The sequence below is a fragment of the Mustelus asterias genome, chromosome 26, assembly GCF_964213995.1.
Source record: "Mustelus asterias chromosome 26, sMusAst1.hap1.1, whole genome shotgun sequence".
In the NCBI taxonomy this organism is placed as follows: Eukaryota; Metazoa; Chordata; class Chondrichthyes; order Carcharhiniformes; family Triakidae; genus Mustelus; species Mustelus asterias.
Genome location: NC_135826.1, coordinates 28,669,644 through 28,689,404, shown reverse-complemented (window position 1 = coordinate 28,689,404; position 19,761 = coordinate 28,669,644). Strand labels below are relative to the sequence as shown.

Sequence of the window (19,761 nt, the reverse complement as noted above, 5' to 3'; positions counted from 1 at the left end):
CAGTACACCTTCTCCAGCCTAAGACTCATTTATTGGTATCAGAAATATGGGAAGTTAAGAATTGAATTTAAAGAAGAATGCCCTCTGTTTTCAAGCCATAGATTTAAATATCGCAGCAGATTTGGATTAGCTGGTTTCATGGATGCAGTCAGATGTTGAAAATGTTGCAATTATTACAAGACCTGTGTTTGCTGGTAGATTTCTAGTAAAGTTGGCTTCCAAACCAGGTATTACACTTTGTTCAGAAGGAGAGAGTAGCAGCTCTCCAATTGTTTTCTCTGCTGAAAATGTTCTTGCAAATGCTTTGCAGTGGCTAGCAGTCTTGCCCCGAAATACTTCACCCATTATGTATTCCAAGGAGTTTTGAATGGGCCTGTCATCTCAACCATTGTTTCAATATCCAGTTTTTGCACATTAGTGTCTCTTCCTTAATGACGAATTTTGATGGGTTGCTGAATTGTAGAAAATGTGCCTCTTCTCACATCCCAAAGGTAATTTTGTTTGCTTTCCACCTTTAACTCGGAAGGTGACCTTGCATTTTTAAGTAGTTTATTTTGTCTCATTTTAAATTGCAAAATTCCCAGTCAGTTGAAAGCTGAAAAATCATAGAAGGGCAAAGCCTCGTGACAACATGGATCCAGAAATTAGGTTTGTTCTGATGAATACATGCTACCGTTGCAATTTTACAATTGGTTTGTAGGTTGAAACTGGAGCTGCAGTAGCAAAAATTAGAAGCCATCCTTTTCAGCCATAGTAAAACCTGTTGTTCTGATGGGCTTCATTTGGTTAAAACCAGAAATTCCACAGACGTAGTAGTATGCTACAAAGCAGGATTTTCACTGGCACAAAACATGGCTATCAAAGTATTATACTTTTAATGTAATTTTTATTCACGCTCAGTCATGGTTCTCCTCTCATCATAAGTATAAAATCAGTAGCAGGAGGCGCAATACTGTAGTATACCACTTGTACAACAGTAAATCATCTCATCCTTTATGTTGAACTGATTTTTTATACAGAGTAATTTGATTTGAAGAGCCTAACAAATGACTAATGGTAATTGTATAATGTGATACTAAGCTGTACAGACCAGAAAGTCTACGATTAATTAGTTAATCGTTACAAGAGAGAAAGGAGTAGAGAGTGGGGAAAATGGTGAGGGAGATGGACAGGGAATGAGAAAGGGAGGCTGAGAAAGAAAGATGGGAGGATGCAATCAGAGAGAGGACGAGGGAGATTAAGTGGGAAAGGGAGTAAGAAAGATAGGCAGAAGGAAATAGTCAAAAGCAGAGAGAAACAGAGATACAGAGAGATACGGGAGCGAAAGGGAAAGAGTGAGAGTGAACGAGAACAATGGACACAACAAGAGCAAAAGACAAGAGTGAGGTAGAGAGAGGGAGAAAGCCAGACAAAGAAGTGAAGGAAGGACAGAAACAGAGAGGGAGAGGGAGATTGAGACGAAGCGGGAGAAGGAGAATTTGGAATATTGTGTGCAGCTCTGGTCACCTCACTATAAGAAGGATGTGGAAGCATTGGAGAGAGTGCAAAGGAGATTTACCGGGATGTTGCCTGGTTTGGAGGGTAGGTCTTATGAGGAAAGGTTGAGGGAGCTAGGGCTTTTCTCTCTGGAGAAGAGGAGGATGAGAGGCGACGTAATAGAGGTTTATAAGATGATGAAGGGGATAGATAGAATGGACGTTCGGAGACTATTTCCTCGGGTGGATGTAGCTGTTACTAGAGGGCATAACTATAAGGTTCATGGTGGGAGATATAGGAGGGATGTCCGAGGTAGGTTCTTTACTCAGAGAGTGGTTGGGGTGTGGAACGGACTGCCTGCTGTGATAGTGGAGTCGGACACTTTAGGAACTTTCAAGCGGTTATTGGATAGGCACATGGAGCACACCAGAATGATAGGGATAGCTTGATCTTGGTTTCGGACAAAGCTCGGCACAACATCGAGGGCCAAAGGGCCTGTACTGTTCTATGTTCTTGCCTCTTATGGAAGTCACAGCATACTTGTGATTGGCATTGTAAAGATTAACTGCCTCTGAAAGAGGGAACTTTAAAAATTGATTCTCTCCTCATTACCTCCAAAAGATCAGCATACCATAAATATATTACTCAACCCACAGAATGATAACAAGCTGACCCCAGATATTTATCAGCGTTGTTTTACAACTAGCCTCCAGAACTGTTCAAGGACTTGAATAATTTAAGCAAGGAATCAAACACCACTTCCTCTCACCCTAAAGAATATGCCCTTAGGAAAGGCAAAAGATTACGCACGCACAATTATTTTTACTCCTGTACATGCATAGGAACTGAAAAACAGTGGTATGCCAAATAGACAAAAGTCCAATATTTATTACACAAAATAGATGAAAAATTCTGTGCCCAATAGTGTTTCCTTCCTTTGAATATTTATCCAGGTTTACAGCTGGGAAAATGACGTGTTGATATTTTTGCCACTGGTGATTGAACTGTCAATGAGATAAATATTCAAACAATACTCACAAATCATTGTGTTTGTAAAAGACAAAAATGGATAAATCTCATCACCTTGGAACAGACATGAGTATCCTTTATCATCCAAAAATCTTACTTTTTAACCTCATGAACATTTAGCATGGGTAGTCTGACCCGAGCCGACATGAACCTCACCAACTGCACCTGATCTTTATTATTCAGTAGTACATCCTGCTGTTCTAACCATTTTTACTTTAGATGACATCTAGTCTAGGCTTAGGCCATGGTAATGTAAGCAAGTCAAGGCCTATATGCAGTGTCCAAAATTATCTAAAGTCCGAAACACAATTGGCCACAAGGGTTTCGGATAGAGGATACTCAACCTGTAGCATAAGCACACTCAACAAAAGAAATTGCCAAAAAGGGTGCATGTTGCACTATACTGTATCAATGCGAGAAAGATGGATTTTAGCCCATTTGCAACAGCAACTTGATCATCTGCCAGTTAAAGATTTTTCCTAAATAATTCTGCTAGGCCATGATACTTGGTTTTCTGAATGACTTGCAATATTAAAGGATTACAAAGAAATGAAATTATAATATTTAGACATATGGTCAACACATTTTCTTTGTCCGGCTATTTTCAATAGCAATCAGAATAAATTGCGCAAAAAATTTGGTGCAAAACTCAAAACCAGGTCCCAGTTCTGATCACCAATATTTAGATGTATTACTACTGCTAACATCATAGACATTTTAACTATCTGCACTCTTAGTTTAAAGCCTACATTTTGTTTTGTCACTGAAATAAATATTTTCCCCACAATAAATTCCAACGTTCAAAATAGCCTAAGGTAAACTTGTTTTACTGTAATTACATCCTCCCACAATTGAAAGTGCTACAGCAACTTTGCTTTGCAATTCCCAGCTTCTTAGCCACAACTGCAGAGAAAATCCGATGTCACGAACAAACCTATAGTTCAACATTAACCTCTCTCTCTTCTCCACTGCCCTCCCGCCTTATAGGGGAGGAGGTTAGTTTAAAAGGGATAAATACGTAAATATAAGGAACACATCAATATATTGTGCACTTGATGTATTTTTTCCCCAACAGTGCAATATTGGGGTGTCAAGAGTCCGGCTATGGAGAGATAGAGCGCCACATTAAATCAGGCTCCTGATGCAAGATTCATTGCTACTGCACAAGTTGCCTTGCTGAAATTCATTAATGGCTACTTGAGGCATGATAAGGCTGTCCTGCAACAATAGCTGAAAGAATTAGTCATGCAAGTATGTTTTTAAGTAAGCAATCTTTGGTCTAGTAATGTGCAAATCCGTGCCTGCAGAAAGGCAGAATTCAATGTTCTAGTCTTTTAAGAAACAAAGGACACCAAGAAAAGAAATAATTAGCAAATTACACTTGTACCATAACAAAACCATATAAAATCGACTACAACCAGGGATTCACAAGATGATTCCTATCAGTTTATGGGGTCTTAAAATATATCATACACTGAGAACTGGATATCAACATTGATTATATTGGCTTTTCTGATCTATGAATTCAAATACAACCTATCCTAACGAGATGAAACCTTCCTCTCTACCTGCCAACATCCAACAGAAAATTAATTCAAGTGTTTCAATCCACAGGGACATGAGGTTACTCTGCACAACTGTCCCTCGTTGTGCATAACGTCATAGAAAATTGACTAATAAAGGGAGATGTCTCATGATCACAAGTGTGTTCACTCAAGCACTCAGTTTACCAGACAGTAGATGGCACTCTTCTGAGAGTGTGGCAAATGGTTGCGTCACAGTGGAGGAATTGTTTATGGAATAGTTATGAAATCTTTGAACTGAAAGTATCTTCCTGCCAATCCAAGTACTGTTTACATTTAAATTGATTAAGTTTATTAAACAGGTTAATATTCTGACAAAGCTTTTAGGCTATGAATTTCCTCAAATGCAAGTCCCACTTTCGCGGTGCAGTACCCTGCTTTTAATTGCAGTATACTCTGGCGTACCCATCTCCTGCAGTCTCACCAGCAAGATCAGTAACGGAAAAGCTAGCATGAGTGCAAGAATGTCAACCCAGCACCAGCAGCTGTGACAGGAACCATGTTTGCATCAACTGGTGTCAAGCCAAAGAAAGGCCACCATTCTGTTGGCCACATAATGGAGTTTGAGTTTCCCTGCAATCTCATTGGTTACTGTAATCCTGTGGTAAGTTGACCAGGATAAGAACCTGCAACAGAACGGTGCAATTGCAACTGAAGCGAACATAGTGCTTTCTGAAAAACTGCAGCGAGCATGTTTTTGACCACCCAGTATTCCTCCCAATGGGATTGTGGTCACTTAAATTAAAGGTTTACATTTCCTACTTTCCTTCATGCGACTTGATCATCTTTATATTAAGTAGCACTGCATTTTCTCCATTTTGCCTCCCAAATAATTTACTCCTCCTGCATTTTCTTTACCTTTGACCCCTGACTTGCTCAGCTCATCGCCCTTTGCACCAGTCAACCCATCTGGTTGCTTCTTGTTTGAAGAGAGATTTGAGTCAATACTGGAGTCAGCTTTGTTCCTGGTCAGCTGGTACAGTGCACTGGAATTCAACCCCACCATCTCTGAAGTCTTACGAGCTAAACAAGCACCTTCATTATAATCATGTAAACTGATATCTGCAGATCGTCCAGAACTGTAATTAAAAGTGATAGGTGAGGCTGCATGACAACCATTTTCCTCCACCGAGACTGGGGTGGTGATGTGTTTCCTCTGATGGGATCCCATTTTAGCATCACTGACTGAAAGTTCACCTGTAATAGGCCTGGCGCCAAAAGGAGATGCTTGGCATAAAGCAGATGCGGACTGGGATGTGTTGTCAGAGTTCTTGGTCAAAGTGATATCAGATATTGGAGAGAAAGTGGATTTCCATTTACTGCTGTTGTCTGAAGTGCTGGAACCGAGACCTTGCTTCCGTATTGGTAAACTTCCACCTACAAAGATTTTAAAACACAGTCAATGCAAGAAGAAACTGGGAATGAAAGAAACAATACAAATTTAATTTCACTTTCAAATTAAGAGTTGAATCAGTAACACACAAGAAGTTAATCACTGAAGAATTTGGGGGTGCTTTGGTACTATAATATAATAAAACCATTTCATAATCCAATGCACAAGTCATATTCATAGCATTAAACAGAGCCATGGCAGAAAGAAACTCTCAAAGTAAACAAAGAGCAACACATGTAAAAGGTACATGTGATGGAAATATAAAGATTCTGATTAAATATTGACAGAGTAAGATTGACAAAGCCAGAAATCAGCAAGGATAAAGACATAAAAACCATGGATCACAACATACATGAGTACAGTGAGGCCAGTTAGCCATTTTGAGCTTATTCATTTAGGAGGGAAATAAACACACTTTACTTCTCTTCCGCTCACATGAATTATTGAGCGGCCAAGCAGATTCAAGGGGCTGAGTGGCCTACTCCTGCACTCGTTTCTTCCATTCTTACACCATCCCCCAAAATATTTACTTCCAGCATTTCAAGTGTTGATTAAAGCCCTCCGTTATAAAGATCATAAACTGCCCTATTCTAGTTTAGTATTGGTCTGGTCTCAGTTTATCCTAAATTATCAAGACTTTTTGAGTCTCAGTTTCCCTAGACTTTCCTTGTAACTTAATCCTTTGATCCTAAGGGATCAAAGCTCATCATTCTACCTTCCCAGCTTCTATTCTTGAATGGTTTGCTTGCCTTCAAAAAGTAGTTGAACACTCATGGTAGAGTCACTGCACGTAGTTGACCTTGTACTTTGCTGAATGAGCAATACATTAGAACATTAGATACTGTTGCTGCACAGTAAAATTCAGTCTCAAATCTACTGCAATTGCCCCAGATCCCATTCAAATTAACCTTCAACTTTTAAACAAAACTGTCAAGTGTTCATTTAACCTTCATTTTCCAATGTGTAGTAGCTTTTCACTTGTGCTATTCAATTGCATTTGGCATTGCTCCATCCTGTAATTATGTTTGATCAAATACCTTTGGTCTATCACAATCTACAGCCTCCCACTTATCGCTCCTCCAGAGTTTGAGATCCACAAATGTCAATGATTTTTGGTATTTTTTGAATCGAAGCAATCATTGCAGATTTGTCAGTTCTGGCATGCTCATCCCCGGCATACTCAGCTCTTGCTCCAATCAATATCATCCCATCCGTCTCCCAAAACTACCTTTCTTTTAGCCAAACTTTTACTCTCAGCCAAACATTCCATGGAATTTCCCATACTCAGCAGCAGCAACCTTTTGAGCACAGGCTATTGGAAAGTCTAAGTACAGCAAGTCCTTGCTTAACATTGTTTCAATTTAATGTTGGTATGTTAAGAGAGCCCACGGTCTTGTGGAGTGTCACGAGATTAGTTTCAACATTTCCTGTGACACCGGATTGGCGCATTTTGGAGCAGCCTCTCCCCAACCTGCGAGCTGTGGCCTTTCCAGCAGCACCCGCCCCGAGCCGTGACCTTTCCTGCTTGCCCCCCACCCCCAACAGGATGATATCTGAACTGTTCCCTTTCCCACCCCCCGGCACACCATCTCACCAAACCTCCCGTGCCCCTGCTCACCCTCTTGCCACTTTCCTATCCTGGTCTTGCATTCTCATTCCAGATCTGGACCTGATCCAAAGCCTAAGCCCCAGTGTTGTGGTGGTGAGAGTCTCGATGGTGCAGAAGTGCTGAACCGGCACTGCTACAAATATTTTTTAAAATGACAATCTAACCTGCTTCTTTTGGAGGGCCGAAGGGCCTGTTTCCTGTGCTGTACTGTTCTTTGTTCTACCTTACTGCTGCTCTTCTCCCATGCTCTCGAAGTAGTTGCTCTGATTCAAATGGGGTGGATTGGAGAAGTGGAAGGAAAGGCAAACTTGGCTCAGTGTTAAAAATCAAAAATACATTGTCCCGTGTAGTTCAAAGTCCAGTTCTGCGGTGGGATATGGGGAATTGCTGATAAATTCATTTCTGAAACATCTGAAAAAAATTCAGGCTTATTTCAATTTGATTGCACAACCACAATTTCTTACCTTGGTCATTTTCTCCACAAACAGTTGGAATTTCTTTACTTTCGATTGATACAGTGCACTGATTTTGAGTCATTTTTCTTTCAATCCTAAAAAAAAAAGCATAACAATTAACCAATGCTCTCGATTGTGTGCTGACACCTCAAAGAATGGGTTTGTACGGACCACTCATTGAAGGAAGACTAGTTACGCAAGCCGCAGCTGTTGCGACGAAACCCATAGCATGAAACTCTATTTCAACTAAGAGCAGATCCTTTGATTTGGGAATTTAACCAATAGCTGCAGAAAAATGCCTTAAAAATAGGGTCATTTGACAAAACCCAGAGCCGTCCCCACCGTTATTATACGGCCACTTTACCAAATTGTGATGGTACGTTTTTAAAAATGCAGTTTAAAACAAAACAGCCATTTCATCTGTCAAAGTAGTTTAACATTAGCTGAGGCTACAACATTTTACTATAGATGAAGTCTACATTTGGGTCTGATTTTGGGCCGGTCTATTAGCAGAAAATACTGCAACTTACTAACAGCCCATTTAGTATGTCAGTTATTTTCACTTAAAAAGACCACAAGATCTTTACACTGAGATAATGATAGTCTACTATATATTCCTCAATACACATTGAGGAATCAAAGAATGAAGGCTATTCTACCAAATGTGTTTGTCAAATGTTTACCAGAACAATCAACCCCACTGCCCTTAGCTTGTATATTTCTCTACATTAAATAGTAGTCCAATCGTCCCACAGAAGATGCAATTGGTCCTGACCTCAACCACTCAAGGAAGATATTCCATTCTCCAACAACCTGCCATGTGAAGACCTTTCTTCCAACCTGTCTCCTTCCTCAATGATGATTTTGCATTGAGGCCCCTGAAAGGTGACTCATTATTCACTATCAAGAGTTCTCAACATTTTGAAAAAGTCTTCAGTAAAATTCCCCAACTTTCTTGTTCCAGGGTAAATAATTGCAGTTTTGAGTCTCCACTCACAACTATGGGTTCCCACATCTTGGCTTCATTCTTTAGCACTTCGCGATTTTAACTATCTGCATACATATTTTGAGGCAATTGCGTATTTGGGATTTAGGTCTCATTTACACCCAACAAATGTCCATTAGGAGTCGCATAGGAGACTGTTAAATAAGTTAAGTGCCCATGGTGTTAAGGGTAAGATCCTGGCATGGACAGAGGATTGGCTGACTGGCAGAAGGCGGAGAGTGGGGATAAAGGGGTCTTTTTCAGGATGGCAGCCAGTGACTAGTGATGTGCCTCAGGGGTCAGTGTTGGGACCACAACTTTACACAATATACATGAACGATTTGGAAGGAGGAACTGAAGGCACTGTTGCTAAGTTTGCAGGTGATACAAAGATATGTAGAGGGACAGATAGTATTGAGGAAATATGGAGGCTGCAGAATGACTTGGACAGGTTCGGGGAGTGGGCAAAGTGGCAGATGGAATACAATGTCGAAAAGTGTGAGGTTGTGCACTTTGGAAGGAGGAATGGAGGCATAGACTAAATGGGGAAATGCTTAGGAAATCAGAACCACAAATACTTGGGAGTCATTGTTCAAGATTCTCTTAAGGATAACATGCAGGTTCCGTCGGCAGTTAGGAAGGCAAATGCAATGTTAGCGGTCATGTCGAGGGGGTTAGAATACAAGAGCAGGGATATATTCTAAGGCTGTATCAGGCTCCGGTCAGACCCCATTTGGAGTATTGTGAGCAGTATTGGGCCCCATATCTAAGGAAGCATGTGCTGGCCTTGGAAAGGGTGCACAGGAGGTTCACAAAAATGATCCCTGAAATGACAAGCCTGTCGTGTGAGGAATGGTTGAGGGCTCTGAGTCTGTACTCGTTGGAGTTTAGAAGTATGAAGGGGGATCATATTGAAACTTACAGGATACTTTGAGTCCTGGATCGAGTGGACATGGAGAGGATGTTTCCACTAGTAGGAAAAACGAGAACCAGAGGACACAACCTTAGGCTAAAGGGACGATCCTTTAAAACAGAGATGAGGATGAATTTCTTCAGCCAGAGAGTGGTGAATCTGTGGAACTCTTTGCCACACAAGGCTGGGGAGGCCAGGTCATTGAGTGTCTTTAAGACAGAGATAGATAGGTTCTTGATTAATAAGGGGGTCAGGGGTTATGGGGAAAAGGCAGGAGAATGGGGATGAGAAAAATATCAGCCATGATTGAATGGCGGAGCAGACTCGATGGGCCGAGTGGCCTAACTGCTCCTATGTTTTATGGTCTTATTAAATATGCATTCCTCCTGTGTCTTTCCTTCTAAACTATATTACCTCATACTTACCAAAAATGAATTACATCTGTCATCTGTTTGACTGCTCTGTTAACCTGTGTATAGTTCTGAAATCGACTCGCTGTTTGCCATACCTCCTACCATTGCCTCTTCAACAAATTTAAAAGATGCTGTCAAGTTCAAATCATCTATCCAGATAGACAAGGAAAATAAAACTAGTCCATGCCTTGATCCCTGTGATACACTTCCAACCTTTGCCCAAAGCAACACCCACATGCAAAGGGAAAAGGTTTGATCCATTGTACCACACTTCCTTTTGCAGCATAGACCTGTTTCATTTCATAAAGGGAGGATACTTAGATGTTCAAACTTATGAAGGGTTTTGTTCAGGTAAATAGAGAAACAATATTTCATCTGGTCAATGGGACCTGCTAACTTAGCACATAAATCAGCATCAAAAGAACAAAAATGGGATTGCTTCAAAATTTGAGGTTGTTAGCACATTGACTCCTATCAGAAACAAGGCCAAAAACAAAATACACAAGCTTTCTAAAAGGGAAGAAATAAAGATTTTGTTTTAATTATGAAAGGGTGTAGGAGCAAGATGGAAGAGATAGTTTTGAGAGCCTAGCACAAGCATGGTGAGCTGAAGGGTCTCCCTGTGTGTTGCAAAATTCTCCGACTGTAACACAAGGAGTCATCAGCACGCTTCAAGAATAAGGGCAAATGAACATACACAAATTAAGAGGCAGCCATTTGGCCCCTCGAGCCTGTTTCACCATCTGCTAAAATCTGATTCCTACCACCATATTCTCCAACTCCATTGTCAGGAAGAATCTAACTCAGCCTCAAAAGTCTTCAATGACCCAACCTTAACCACTCCCTGGGGAAGAAAATTCCATAGACCAACAACCCTCAGAAAACAAAAATTCCCCTCATTCAATCATAAATGGGACACCCCTTATTTTTGAACTGTGTTCCCCAATTCCAGTCTCTCCCACAAAGAGAAGCATCCTCTCAGCATCCTGTTACACCCACTCAGGAACTTGTGTTTCAATCAGATCACCTCTGGTCTTTAAAACTCCAATGGATACAGACCCAACCCTTCTTCCAGCTCCACAACAAAACACAACTCCACAACTGCAAGTCAAAAAAAAAGAATTAAATGGTGCACTGGCTGAAGCTACATACACAACTTGAAATTGTTTTTAAAGCTAAGAGCATGGAGTAGATACCACACACAAAACTTGTTCATTCAAATTTAACTGCGTTTTACTGAAGTTGAACCCTGAACTGCAAATGTTTACTGGCAGGCTTGAGGTACTGTTTTGGACCATTAATGTTCCTGTCAACTCAGCATAAAGGCAAGAATACAAACAGTTTCTTTGTAGCTGCTTTACAAATAACTTGAAGAATTCTCTGCAATTAGTCCATGAAATAGTAACTGCCCAATAGTCTGGGCTCAAAGTTTCCTGCCAGAGAACAGAAATAATTAATTCTATTGCTTACTCCAGCAGTTTTCAATTGAAATGTACAAACTAATCTTTTGTTGTTGTGGGGGAATAAAAAATACTGGAAACATCTGCTTCTCACAATGGTTTGGGAGATGGTGGTGCAATGGTATTGTCTTTGGACTGGTAATCCAGAAACCCAGGGTTCAAATCCCACCATGCCAGATGGTGAAACATGAATGTAATAAAACTCTGGAATTAAAGGTGTAATTCACTATTGTGCTTCAGGGAAGGAAATTTGCTAGCCTTACCTGGTCTGGCTTACATGCGACTCCAGATCCACGGTAATGTGGTTGACTCATAAATGTTCTCTGAAATGGCTGAGCAAGCCACTCAGTTCAAGGGCAATTAGGGATGAGCAATAAATGCTGGCCCAGCCAGCAACGCCCACAAGCCATGAATGAATTTTAAGAAGTTCAAGATGAACGTGCTCTGAGCAATAATGACCTGCAAAAATGTGGAGTTGATAGAAAAACCTTGCACAGATTTTCTGCAACAGGGGGATACACAACCGCTGACCTGGTGTGAACAGTTCTTAGATTCTGAATATCTGACAGCTCAATAGGATTCATGCCTCAGAAACAGTAATACTCCTCACAAATTCATTGGTTTAAATTATGGTTATTGGGTTACTCACACCAGCTTCAGTTCCAAGTTGAGATTTACCTTCTGAATAAATGATCCAGTTTCCAAAACAAAGCCTGCTGCCTTTTGCCAGGTGTTCCATGGATCAAACATGACAGCAGTTGAGTTGGTCTTATTATAGAATAACACCCATCTTTGTTATTCAAGCTCCCATTTCACCTCTAGAAATAATATTTCTCTGGACCACGAGTCCAAGTAACACTTTAACAGTCAAGGTGAAAATCTGAGATCCATGTGTACACATGTATGCAAACACACATGCTGTACAATAGCTTATGGCACTCTCTTAATTCATTTATATCAATCTCATAGGCAATTGCCATATCAGCTATTTAAATGTTAACTTTTTCCCAATAAGATGAACCATGTGAATACTCACTTTCAATTTGGGCAGTTTGTGTACAAATATTATTTAGTAAGCTTAATCAAAAGCAATTAATTTTGCAGCACCCTTTGAAAATAATATTTTACTCAAGACTTCATTGTCCCAAAAGAAAAAAGTAACCATCTTTGGTGAGGAATTTCTCTTTTAGCATTCGAGACTATTGGGTCAACAGACTGGGTAAATATTCTTCAGTCACCATGGGAACTCAGTTAACTGAGTGAGCCTGGAGGTCATTAGTACCTTCTAACTCGGATTATTCAAAGTTTCTCTTAGAAGAGAAAGAAGCTCAAACTGCGCATGTAGGTTGGTTTGTAACTATCACTTATTGGTACAAGGTACTACATCCACAAATGGTCACTATACTCAAAAGTAATTGAGCACTCGGGTCTTAAGAATACTGAGATTGTGGCATCTGTTAGTCCAGTTGAAGTCCACTCGACCACAAACAAGGTGGATGCTGACACCAGACTAAAACAGCCGCAGTTGTTAATGGTATTTGTGCTGAGACTGATGTCACAACTGAAGACATTAGCTGCAATCTTAAAGCAAAATATATGTTGCAAAATACAACCATTGCATTTAGGGCAGCCTTCAAAAATCTGGGTGGGACACTGATACCTCAGGGGGTGGAATCAGAATCCCGACAAGCAGAAGAGGCCATTTGACCCATCAAGTTTGCACCAACTCTCTGACAGAGTATCTTACCCAGCCCTCTCCCCTGTCCTATCCCCACACATTTACCATGGCCAATCCATCTAACCTGCACATCTTTGGACTGTGGGAGGAAACCAGAGAACCTGGAGGAAACCCATAGTTCATTTTCCTTTTTCAAACCAGGCATTAAGTGAAGGTTTGACATCTCTAGCTATTTCTCCCTGTCATGCACCAGTGATACAACATTGATAGTAAAATCAAATCAGAGGAAAGTTTAGTTCTCGTCAATTGCTCAAACTAATAATAAACCGGTAATTATGTGGGAGTAGCCTTGCTAAAACATGGGGATTAAATATTGGGAAAACTAAAGCCATTGCCTTTGTCCTCAAACAGTTCCTAGCCATTAATTTGGTGTCATATTTCAAGAAGAATTCAGTATTGTTCCAAGATGAGCTTCTAACCACGCCCCATCTATTCCTAACTCCATATCAGATTCTGCCTCAGCTCTTCTGCTGCAGAAACATTGACCCATGCCTTTGTTGCCTCCAGTCTTGTCTATTCTAACTCACCATAAACTGTTCTCCCATATTCAATCCTCTAAACTGTGGATCATCCAAAACTGTGTTGCGAATGTCTCGTCCAAGTCCCATTCACCTATCACTTGTTCTTGCAGATTTATATTGGTTCCCTGTTTAAACTAGATCTCATCTTTAAAATTCTCATCCTGATTTTCAAGTTCCTTCATGGGCCTCATCTCATGCCATCTCTAATCTCCTCCAGCCCAACCACCACTCAGACCCCCGCATTCTTCCAACTTTGGCCTCGAGGTACCAGAATTAGAAACTTAGCAAACTGTACTGTTTTTACAAAGACTTTTCCGGGCGTCTATAATCAAGTTCGCTGCTTGGCAGAAAAACCAATGCCTTATTTATATCAAGGCCTTACAATTAATTGTTCACCACAGACAAATTTCTTGGAGGGATAGTATTAAATGTTTCTTCCATCTCTCGTGATAGAACAATCTCACAATCTACTCACATGAAGACTGAACCAAAGAAAAACTTAGTTAAGACAAACCTCTTAAGCTTCACAAAACATTGATATTCAAATTCATGCTACTGGTAAAACAATGCTAAGGGTTTCATGTAACACACTTCATAGTGCAGCAATCTCTCAGGTATAGAAAACATCAACAGTAAGATTCCATATATTACTCTCATCGTTGTATCTATAAAGGGGTTGACAACTAAGTGGTCTCCAAGATGTGGCTGTTTTCAATAAGTCCATTAATCTAACTTCTACATAATCTAGGGCACCCAATGCCACACTGCTGCATACATTTCTTGTTAACTCCAAATTGCTATTGTCTGGTTACCATTATTCCAAATTCTCATTCAAGTCAAATCACAACCTACACCACTTTGCCAATCACTGCAACAATTTCTTAAAATATCCCAATAAAATACTCCAGTTAGTTAATTACTAGGACCTTGGTCCAGTTTGAAGTGCACAACAGTTATACAGAATGACAGAGGGCTGACGGATAATAAATTATGAATTAATTTGATTAATTTTCTTCCCTTCACTTGCAACAAACTTGATCATTGTATATTCCTTGGGACTTGAACAATGAGACAGTGATATAATTTTTTTTGTCTTGCACTTTAAATAAATAGGTCACAACTTGCCCATTTTTGAAATATAAATCCTGCAAAGTTATAAAGCATATACACTTCTGTTTGCAAGAGCCCTACCTTCCATTAATCTGCTCAGTTTCCTCCTCCTGCTCTTCATCAGATGTAAGCGGTGAATAATGAACACCATTGGAGGCAAACACCTTTTTCTTTTTTAAACTTGAAGGTCCTTCATTATCCTGATGGGGAACAGGAGAACTCTTCACTGAAGTTTCTGGTGATGAAATTGCTGTTATTTCCAAAGGTTGGTTGATGTTATTGACCTAAAAGGACAAATTTAACACTTACGATTTTGCAACATTTCTATATTTGGAGTGTTCCCTGCATCTTGAAAACAGTTCATATTCCAAGAAGCTTGAGCAGTAAGTGGTGGGATGTAATTAATTATAATGATTATCAATTCAAAGAAGAAAACTATAGTGACCCACTCTTTATTCAGCAACAATATCAAAACAATTCAGAAATAATTTGGCTATTCATGTTAGATTGAATTTTCTTGATTGGACCATGTATAATAAAGAACTGAAAACTGAAGCAGACAACATCAACAGAATAATTATACATTCACTTCAAGCTTCGCATGCAGTGCATCAGATAATTTTCATATTTTGATATAGATAAAAACCATAGCAGATTGAACCGGTTATATCTGAAATATACTGACAAAAAGCAGAGTGCAAATTCTACAAAGTCATGGCCCAATTGAGCAATGTTCTGATCAGTCCATACCCGGAGTATATAATGGAAAAAAAGAGACAGCATCAAGAGCAGAAAGAAATGCAGAGAGGGGCCACAGGACTAGACCTGTTGGAGCTACCAGCTGACAAATCACTGGGTTCTGATGGACTTCATGCTTACAAGAAGTGGCTAGGGAGATAGTTAATGTGCTGGCTTTAATTTTCCAAAAGTCCACAGATTCTGGGAAGGTTCTATTGGATTGGGAAATAATGAAAGCAACCCTCAAGCCTAACCCTAAAGAAAAAGGGAGGGGTTTGGGGGGGGCAGAGAACAGAAGGCAGAAAGCTCTCCAGTTGGCATCACATCTCCCATTGGGAAAATGCTAGCAGCTAGTATTAAAGACATTATAGCAGGACACTTCAATTCAAGCTAATCAGGCAGAGTCAACATGGTTTTGTGCAAGGGAAATTATGTTTAATCAATTTATTGGAGTTATTTGCAGAAGAAAGAAATGCTGTGGATAAAGGGGAGCTGGTGGATGTACCATACTTGGATTTCCAGAAAATATTTCTTAAGGTGTCACGTCAAAGGTTATTGCTGAAAGTAAAAGCTAGAGGGTAACATATTGGCATCAATAGAAGACAGTAACAGGAAGCAGAGTCAGCATAAATGGGTCTTTTTCTAATTAGCAAAATGTAACGAGTGGTGTGCCACCAATCATCAAATGTTGATGGGTCTCAAACCCTTTACAATGTGCTAAGTGAGAACTACATCTGTATACACTTCCACCTCTCGGTTTTGAAGTCCACCCTATGGAGTGTTCTTTTGTCATGGATGAATTAAAAAAAAATGCCTACTGCTTGTCATGGTTCTCAGAACAAGGGAGCATAAGCTAGTCTATCAGCAAGAAACTTAGACGCTATATAAAACTTTACCCAGTTTTTGTACTTCTGCACTGGGTGATGCTAAAGCTGCCCCAGTACTAACTGCAGCCAAAACACAAAACAACAAACTTCGGGGACATGTTTTCATACATGAAATGAGGAACCAGGATCTAGCTAACTGCTATTCAGACATACCACATTTCCAATTAAGTTTTAAAGCTATGCTCTGTTGTGAACCAACATGTGCCCTCCAGGGGTTAACAACTGAGGTTGAGATCAAGGCACACCTGAACAGCCCATGATACGGAATGGCATCCACTGAACTGCAAGAAAATGTCTTTACAACACAAACTAAATTCAAGGAGGTGACTTTTTAAAAAAAAAATGGAACTTCTTCAGTTGATAAGAAAGCGAAGGAAGTTTAGCAACTAACAAAAACACACACTCTCTTTATGGTTTAATGACAGCGATATGATGCAAGAAATATTGCATTAGACTAAGGCACAAATTTTCTTAAACAGGGCAGTGTTCTAAGATAACTTCAATACAGACTAAAGGATGAATGTAAATATATCTACTTTAAAAAAAAAATTAATTGTCTCAATTGCACTGTTTTAATGAAATAGCCATGGTAAGACAACATCCACTGGAGAACATATTATGACATTTTTATTGCAGTACAATACCTAAGGGTCGGTTTGAAATCAAAAGCAAGTGTCACTTTCCAAAACAATGACAAAAATAGGAATAAATCAAATCACATACCATGGAACTTATATTCAAAGGAGATCCTGAAGAAAGTCCTAGTGCAGCAAGCAGGGATTTCCGTTTAGGAGAGCTGCCTGCATTTAAATTGGACGTCAAAGAAGAACGTTTTCTTCTGCCTTTCTTTTTTCCTTCTTGCGACATTGTCTGCCCAGATTCCAACTTGATGGCTGAAGCAATAGGAGCCTGTTTATTTAAAGACGGTTGCTTTGTATTTCCACCATTAGCAGTGGAAAATATTATTCTCCGTTTGGATTCATTCTCCTGATCAGAGGCACCTTGGTCTGACTGTAAATCTTTTTTGATTACCTCCGAGAAGGCCTTTTGGGTGTCCGCATACTGTAAAACCCCACCCATGCTTGGAGAACTGGATGTTGGATTTTGAGAGCTGGATAGCCTCGGACTGGCTGAATGTTGCGTAGTTGGAGAGTTTTGTTCAGAATTCCGAGACTGCATCAGGTGCATTGTTGGATGCTGTGGGTTTATGCTCTGTAAGACAGAACTGTTGGCAAGGATACCTACACTGGTGGAGTCAGAATCTTCTAACAATGTCTTGTCATGACTATTGAGGGCTGACTGGATGGGAGAACCAGAATGGACTCCATTGACCGCCACAGAGCCAGCTGAGTAACAAAAACCTGCAAAATGATAATCACAGTGTAGCAAACTAGCTCTGATAAAACTCTACCATTCAGTTTTTATTATTGCTTGGCATGTTATTAAAATGCAAAACAAAATGAAAATTTTGCCCAAATACCAACAAGGATTGATTTCTTCTCAACTACATGGTATATCCATTTTCATTCATTCACAACCACACAGAAGACCTCAAATCTAGACTTCCACAGATTCTTTACTTTACATTCTAATACTTTTAGCTTCAATTACTTTGAAACATGCCACAAATGATATTTTTGAAAACGTAACGCATTTTACTTTTATGAGATTCCCTTCTGCCAACAATTTATTAGAAGCATTAGCATGCTGGGGTATGACAAAGACGCCATAATAAAAATGGACGATATAACATTCACTAATATTCATTATGTTCAAGATAAATTAAAAATTCTGATCTAACCAATTTGTCAACTACATTCAAATTGTCATTTAATCAACGCAAAGGTAACCTGCTCCACCTCAATAACTCAAAATCAAAACTACAAGTACCTGAGTTAGCCAAAGACTGTGGTTTATTTCCAGCCGCATTTCCATAGGTAGCACCATATTGTTTGTCAAGCATTGGTAAATCACGATTCGAAACGTGAATAGGGCTAGGTGTGCTTCTCTGTAAAAGATATCAAATTAACTGATATTTGTACAAAAACAATGATTTGATTATAAAATATACAAGAAAACTAATGTTTGATAATGCCTCCTGCTGAAAACTTCTCAGAAACCAAGAACAATGAAATGCAAAAAGGAACTGTAGAGTATCACAGAGCTTCAATTCATTTGCAGAATCCTACAGTGCAGAAGGAGGCCGCCATTCGGCCCATCGAGTCTGCATTGACCACAATCCCACCCAGGCCCTATCCCCATGCTTTTCCACTAGCTAGTCCCCCTGACCCAAAGGGTCAATTTAACATGGTCAATCCACCTAACCCGCACATTTTTGGACTGTGGGAGGAAACTGGAGCACCCGGAGGAAACCCACGCAGACACGGGGAGAATGTGCAAACTCTGCACAGACAGTGACCCAAGCCAGGAATCGAACCCGGGTCCCTGGCACTGTGAGGCAGCAGTGCTAACCCACTGTGCTGCCCACCGCGCCCCCCCCCCCCCCCCCCCCCCACCCCAAACAACAAATGAGAAGAGCATATGGGCCTTTTTTGCCATTAACAATTAGGACTATCTGATCAGCAATCTCTGCCACTTCTTTCCTTATCCCATTGGGCCAGACTTCCTCTAATGCTCTCCCTGCTGAGGGCTGAAATTGCATTTTCCCTTGTTTCTCAACCACCCCCAATGCCCTTACCGAATTTATACCGTTCATGAGACATACCTCCTGCCAGCATGTTCTTCGCATTCCCTGATAAACAAGACTCTGCTCCAGGCCCACCAGACCCCCATCCCCCAAAACTTGGAAAACTGGTCTAAAATAGATATATTTAGCTCCTCTAGAAGCAACACTTGGTCATTTTGTTCCAATATAACCTGATTAGGACAAGCAAACTTCAAAAGAGATGGCTAAAGACTAATAACTTACATGGGCAACAATTTGCATTTATTTAGGTTGCAACACACGAGAAGTGGAGAAGATGGGTACTGGCTGTGTTAAGGATTGGACGAGTGCCTAAGAACATACATGCAAACAAGGAGGCGGCCGCCATGCAGCCCCATAAGCTTGCACCACCATTTGTCATGGCTGATCTGATAGTAACCTCAAATCTGCAGACCATTTACCCCGATAAGCCATCACCCCCTTGCTTACCAAGAACCTAGTCACCACCGCCTTAAAAACATTCAAATTTCAAGAAAAGTTCTAAAATCCCTCAACCCTCTAAGAGAAAGGATTCCACCTAATCTCCATTTTAAATAGGCAATCCCTTATTTTAAACACTGACCACTAGTTTGAGATTCTCCCACAACAGGAAATATCCTCTCTGCATCCACCCTGTCAAGATCCCTCACTATCTTGTATGTTTTAGTGAAGTCGCTTCTTACTCTTCTGAACTCCAGCAGATACAAGCCAAGCTTGTCTAACATTTCCCCATAAGACAACCCACCC

The 19,761-nt window shown here is 40.3% G+C and overlaps 2 protein-coding genes across 11 annotated transcripts in view; one reads left to right on the top strand and one right to left on the bottom strand.

The window, feature by feature from the left end:
- Positions 1–19,761, top strand: part of plekhj1 (pleckstrin homology domain containing, family J member 1) — a 423,983-nt gene that overhangs the window by 57,101 nt on the left and 347,121 nt on the right. The window lies entirely within an intron of this gene.
- Positions 1–19,761, bottom strand: part of dot1l (DOT1-like histone H3K79 methyltransferase) — a 92,153-nt gene that overhangs the window by 6,832 nt on the left and 65,560 nt on the right. For 8 of the 10 annotated variants that reach the window (XM_078198343.1, XM_078198345.1, XM_078198341.1 and 5 more), the window contains exons 23-27: positions 18,201–18,318; positions 17,034–17,671; positions 14,767–14,969; positions 7,555–7,640; positions 4,947–5,465 (exon numbers count right to left, since the gene is read on the bottom strand). In XM_078198343.1, coding sequence (XP_078054469.1) covers positions 4,947–5,465; positions 7,555–7,640; positions 14,767–14,969; positions 17,034–17,671; positions 18,201–18,318 — 1,564 coding nt within the window. The remainder of the gene's footprint in view (positions 1–4,946; positions 5,466–7,554; positions 7,641–14,766; positions 14,970–17,033; positions 17,672–18,200; positions 18,319–19,761) is intronic. The other 2 variants (XM_078198350.1, XM_078198344.1) reach the window with 1 other exon arrangement.